This window comes from Dama dama, chromosome 5 (assembly GCF_033118175.1).
Source record: "Dama dama isolate Ldn47 chromosome 5, ASM3311817v1, whole genome shotgun sequence".
In the NCBI taxonomy this organism is placed as follows: Eukaryota; Metazoa; Chordata; class Mammalia; order Artiodactyla; family Cervidae; genus Dama; species Dama dama.
In genome coordinates, this window is record NC_083685.1 from 3,261,012 (window position 1) to 3,267,478 (window position 6,467).

Below are 6,467 nucleotides of genomic sequence, written 5' to 3' on the forward strand. Positions count from 1 at the left end.
ATTGTAAATTCCCTCCTTTTTCCTAGGGTAGCCAGAAATGAAGTCTCTTATTTGGAATCAAAAGAACCTTAGTGCAGGCTGAAAGCAGCCATGATCCAAAGGAGGAGAAGAAGAAAGCCAGCCTCAATATAACTTCTCAGGAATATCATCCTTATTTCTGCTCAAAGTAAGAATTTTAATGATGGATATCTCCACATACCCAAAATGGATTCTGACTGTAACATAAAGTATAAAATGTGCATTATACTCTATACCCTAGATGAGAAACCCAAAATATCAATAAAAAACTGTTACTCACTACTCCTGATTTTAGGAAAAAACTACATTTTAAGAATTTATGATTTTCACACACAAAATATTTACAAGCTTGTAAGTAAGCCATAATTTCAGTTACCTTTTTTGTCAAGTCTCAATACTCACCTGGAGTCAACCTTCCTCTCCATTCTCTGCTTAATCTTTTTTTGCTGAAAATTCAACCCGTGGCTTGATGCACACTTTTCAGTAAGCAGATTCTTATGAATCAAAAATTAGTGATCTGTGCATGGAATACTAGGAAAATTAGAAAATAAGCATTAATTCTCAGAAAAAATTATGGAAAAAACAAGAGAGGAAGAGTTGCAACAGTCTACTTGGTTCAGCATGAGCCTTCCCAGATGGCCCAGTGGTAAAGAGACCGCCTGCCAATGCAGGAGACTTGGGTTGCATCCCTAGGTTGGGAAGATCCCCTGGAGAAGAAAATGGCAACTCACTCCAGTATTCTGGCCTGGAAAATTCCATGGACAGAGGAGCCTGTCTAGCTATAGTCTATGGAGTCGCAAAGAATCAGATACAACTGAGCAACTGAGGGAGTGTGCAGACACATACATTTGGTTCAACAGTGAATATTTGTTATTTAACGTAAACACTATTAACAACAAATTACCACATACCCACGTAGATGGGATGAGGAAAGAAAAACTGAGCCAAGTACTTATTTCCCATGAATAATGGTTGATACAAGGTGTAAATTTAACAAATCAAAAAATATCACCTATAAGGTTCTTTACTTCCAATTTACAAGTAATATCAGGACGAACAGAAGAATGGAAACTAGAACTGCAGCCTGGAGACTATTTTCTAATATAAGCTTTCAATATCAATTATCTTTTGGCTCTGCCAGGCAGCACATGGGATCTTAGTTCCTGGGCCAGGGAGGACAGAACCTGCACCCCTGAAATTGGAAACCCATAATCTTAACCACTGGACTGCCAGGAAAGTCCCAGTACTAATTTTTTAATACACATGTTAATTTGAAAAATGCAAATCTAAGAGTAACTTAAAGAAGTCTCTACAGTATTCTGCAGCTTCTAACAATAACTGAGAAATGAGTGATCTTGCTAAAGAAAAGCAAGGAAATACCTAAATTTATATGCTAAGTTGCAGAATAAATTTCAACTACTTCTTCCAGGAAGTCTTCCATGGCACTTAGCTGAGTACCATGCCACCTAGAAAGTCTAGATTAGAGTCAAAAATAGCATTCATGGAGCGGGACTCTGTGTCAGGTACGGTATCAATACTGAGCACTTTTCATTAACTAGTTGCTTTAACACAACCACCTCAACAGATGGTAACCATCCTCATTTTATAGATGAAGGGCTCACGTCATCACTAAGTGGTACAGCTGGGGCTGGTACGCAGGGACCTAACACCATTCGCTCAACAAACATTTACTATAATCCAGAGGTTAACAATAAACCTGAACTGCCTCCCATCAAATAAAAACTGAGCTCCACGAGGCTTCCCTGGTGGTCCAGTGGTTAAGAATCAGCGTCCCAACACAGAGGGCCTAGGTTCCATCCCTGGTCAGGGAACTAAGATCCCACATGCCACCTGGTAACCAGAGAACGCTCGCGCGCTGCAACGAAGACTCAGTGCAAACAAAAATAAATAAGTAAATTAATTTTAATAAAAAAATAAATAAAAAGCAAGCACTAATCTCCCACTGTGGTGTTCGCCCAATTGGCCCTCGGGGCTCTGGTGTGGGCCCTGAGTTCTGCAAACCCTCGCAGTTCGCTCGGCCACACAGCAGGGAATTCGAATCCGCGCGCGCCAACGAGCCCTGCACGGACGCGGCACACGCACCCGCCCGGGCGCACCTGACGCGCGGGGAGGACGCGGGGCGAGAAGCGCCGACCCCGGGCGCCGTCCTGAGCGCCGTTTCCACTAGCCTACCCTCTCCCACCTCAGCCCCGCGGGGAGGCAGCATCACCTGCACTTCCAGAGGAAGAGGAAGCGGACGCGCCCACAACGTAGTCACCGACCGGGCTCGGAGTGACGTACGCTCGCCTCTGGGCTCCGGCCGCAGAGGCCGAGCCCTTCCGCCTCAGACAAGTCTCGGGAGGGACGGTCCCAACTCCTCAGGCCGGCGCGGCCAGTGCCCGCCACCTCCTCGCTTCCCGCGCCTCAGGACGCAAGTCTCGCGCCGGCCCCGCCCCCGTCTCCATGGCAACACTGCGTGCCTGAGGGACGCCCCGCCCCGGACCGGGAGTTCGCGCAGCCTCAGTGCGGCAGGGGGCACGCCCACCCCCACCCGCCAACACCGCTTCGCCGCGTCCGCAACGGGAGCTAGCCGTGAGGTGCGTGGAGAGACGCACCCGCCTGGGGCGGCCCCGCGGAGGGGTCGGTGCCTCTGTGGCTTGCTCGCTGCTTCTCTCAGAACTCAACTTCCTACCGCTATTGGACAGGAGCGGTGGGAGCTGTTTCAGTTGCTTTACGATATCGATGTCGATTTGAACCTGTTTGGAGTGGATTCATGAGTTACACTTCGCGGGGCAGGCACTAGAGACGAGCGAGGCGACCGAGGTCGTCCTTCAGCTACCTCCGGCCTTGCGCGTGATGGGCCGCTCTGGGCTCTCCACGGTTCCCGGGGAACAGTGAGCCGGTACCGAAGCGCGCGCGTGCGTGCAGTGGGGAGATTGTCAGCGAGGACTGCGTGGGTGAGGGCACGTGGTTTCGCAGCCGAGGAATTGAGATTATCCCAGGTTGATATCGTCTCTTAACCATTACTTTTAAAACGTAATTAACAAACATTAATGATTACTATTGCATAAACAGCCGTTAATTTTAAAATTTAGGCCCACTCATCATCTTTTTAACATGGGGATGGGAGCCGCTAGGTAGGCCATTATTTTTTTCATTGAAGAATAGTTTATTTAGTGTTAATAGTTTCAGGTGTACAGCGAAATGATTCAGATATATATTTTCAGATTCTTTTTCATTACAGGTCATTAAGGTAGGGCATTTCTGTATCCTTGCCTTCTGTGTTTTGTAAAACACCTAAAGCCCCTGAGATTTCTGGTGGAGAGCGAAAAACAAAGGCTAGCATGAATATAAATGCTTGAGACATTTTACGTTAAAAACATGAGGAAAAATAAGTTGGGTGCTTTGGGATTAGAATAACAGGTAATTTGCATTTTTGCTCTATTTTCTACTTATGTCAGTTTTGTAATTAAAAGTGTTTAAAAAGGAGAAGGTCCACTTTAGCAGGACACAGGACAATCTTTTATCTGATGTGGCCAAGTACTTTTTAAAATAATTTAGTGACTTTCAAAAATCTTAACATGGTAACTAGTATTTACTTACTGTAAAGTTACTTTTATAAGTATGAATATTTATGTAAATAATGTTTATACAAATTACAATAATCCAGGAAGATAAATCAGTAAGCATGCTTTTTATTTTTTTTTTTTTTTAGTAAGCATGCTTTTTAAGTGATTTACTATCTTGTCATGTGCATTTACCACCGTTGGTTTTGACTGCTTTATGAAGGAATTAAAGCCATTTCTATTTGAATTATAATAAAGTAATTAGTCCTCTTGGGAAACATTAATCAGAATAACAAGAGATAGTGCAGCAGCACTTGGTGGTTGTCAGACTCTTTTAAGTACTTTGCATATATAAAATCAAAGATGTAAGGTGCCAGGAAGGGTTTAGGCTCTGCAAATAACTTGCTGTATGGTCTTCCAGAAGTCCCTTAATAATTCCTTTGTAGTCCTTGAGTACTACAAAATCACTGCAGATGGTGACTGCAGCCATGAAATGAAAAGATGCTTACTTCTTGAAAGAAAAGCTATGACCAACCTAGACAACATATTAAAAAGCAGAGACATTACTTGGCCCACAAAGGTCTGTCTAGTCAACGCTATGGTTTTTCCAGTAGTCATGTATGGATGTGAGTTGGACTATAAAGCTGAGTGCCAAAGAATTGATGTTTTTGAACTGTGGTGTTGGAGAAGACTGTAGCGAGTCCCTTGGACTGCAAAGAGATCCAACCAGTCCATCCTAAAGAAAATCAGTCCTGAATGTTCATTGGAAGGACTGATGTTGAAGCTGAAACTCCAGTACTTTGGCCACCTGATGCAGAGAGCTGACTCATTTGAAAAGAACCTGATGCTGGGAAGGATTGAAGGAGAGAGGAGAAGGGGACAACAGATGATGAAATGGTTGAATGGCATCACCGACTCAATGGACATGAGTTTGAGTAGGCTCCAGGAGTTGGTGATGGACAGGGAGGCCTGGCCTGCTGCAGTTCATGGGGTCAGAAAGAGTCGGACACGACTGAGTGACTGAACTGAACTGAATCCTTGAGTACATGATGCCACAGCTGTGAAACTGTTCAAATCCTATTTTCTTGGAACTAGGGAGTACCCTTGGAGACAGAAAAGCTGATTAGAAAAAAGCCCATTTAGAAAGGTGGAGAGCAGTGGAAATGTAATCCCAACTTTATGAGTTGAGGCTACTCTCAAAATTTCTAGGTTTCTAATTTCCATTTGCTTCTCTGCTGTTCTTGAACTGCTCATTTCCCCAATGGACTGAAACTTGGGAGTCCCCTGATGCCAAACTGTGAAACAAGAATTTGAACCTAAACCAAGATCTTACAAATAATTTATAAGTAGAATAAATCACTTATCTCTTTCTTACTCTCTCAAAGGGATTTCCCATACTGATACTTGAAAATTCATTTTAGTTGCAAAGGAGACATTTAGAATTACAAATTATCATTCCTGCCAAAGAGAATAACATTCAAAAGCTACAATGAAACAAAGATTTGCAAGCATCTAGTTTTACATGACAGGTGAAAGCAGCTCACAGATGGCTCTCCTTTAGTAAATGATTGCCTTTATTCCTAGGTAATAATTGTCTCCTTTAGTAAGGATAAATGAAGGCTCTGAGAGGTAAAAAGTAAACTGAAGAAGATTCTACAAGACATTAAAGAAGAGCCCGGGGGAAGAGTACAATCTCACTAGGATAGATCAGAGGACCAGGCCTCTAGCATAACAGCTACCATGTCTGGAGCACGTTTCATATATGACTTGTAATTTAAAATATGCCTGCAAATTCTGTGACATTCTTCCTATATAAAGGTGTAGTCTAAGTCCTCTTCCCTTAAATACAGGCCTGGCTTAGTGACTTCTAAGGACTAGAATGTGGGATGTGGGATCGTCTCTGGTTGTCCAGTGGTTACAACCTCCCCTTCCAGTGCAGAGGTTACCGGTTCAATCCCTGGTTGTGGAGCTAAGATCTCGCTTGCCTCTTGGCTAAAAAAAACAAAATATAAAAGAGAAGCAATACTGTAACAAGTTCAATGAGGCCTTTAAAAACGGTCCACATCAAAAAAATCTTAAAAAAAAAAAAAAGACTGGCATGTGGCAGAACAGACAATGAGTGACTTGGAAGCTAGGTTAGACAGTTTACGACTGTCTGGCCCTCTCCTCCCTGGACACTTGACCTGGGAATCTAGACACCAGTGTGAGGGAGCTCAGGCCACACAAGAGACCAGGTGTTATGTGTTCCAGCCAATAGCGCCATTGTTTCCAGCTGACAGCCATCACCAATCATCAACCACGGCCATTTGATGTTCCTAGTGCCCAACCTTACAGCTGAAGCTGAAGGGAGCAGAGACCAGCTGTCCCAGCTAGAACCACCCCAGATTGCAGATTTGGTGCAAAGCAAATGTTGGTTTAAGCCACTGAATTCTGGGATTGCTTGTTACACAGCAAAAGATAACCAGAATAGTGTTTTTAATGTTATCTCTAATTCCCACTACAAGCCTGGAAAATAGGTACTGCTATTTCTTTTTGATAGATGAGTAAACAGGTTCAAAAGGTAAAGTAACTATGGTTTCACACTTAGTATCAGGGCCAGGATTTAAGAGCTTCAAAAAAAAAAAAAAAAAAAAAGGCCTGCTCCACTTCTCCATAGTGGCTTGCTGATAGAAGACAGTTTAGAAACACATTTTACCCAATATAACAGACAAAAATAAAAAGTTTTCATAATTGTTTTCTCTGCTGCCAAGACTCACAGGACGAGGACTCAGCTCACTTCTGCCCAATAGGCTGATTTCACAAGTGAAGCTTAAAGAAAGCAGGCTCATTGAAAGATATGTAGACTTCGCTATCCTTCACGAGAAAAATTACGTTTCCCTCTAC

General features: G+C 43.3%; 1 protein-coding gene across 6 annotated transcripts in view; it reads right to left on the minus strand.

Moving 5' to 3' along the window:
* SFI1 (SFI1 centrin binding protein) overlaps positions 1-2,608 on the minus strand; it is an 83,752-nt gene extending 81,144 nt beyond the window's left edge. For 2 of the 6 annotated variants that reach the window (XM_061141491.1, XM_061141493.1), the window contains exons 1-2: positions 2,249-2,608; positions 421-549 (exon numbers count right to left, since the gene is read on the minus strand). In XM_061141491.1, coding sequence (XP_060997474.1) covers positions 421-443 — 23 coding nt within the window. In that variant the 5' untranslated portion in view covers positions 444-549; positions 2,249-2,608. The remainder of the gene's footprint in view (positions 1-420; positions 550-2,248) is intronic. The other 4 variants (XM_061141492.1, XM_061141490.1, XM_061141495.1 and 1 more) reach the window with 3 other exon arrangements.
* Positions 2,609-6,467: the final 3,859 nt, after the last annotated feature.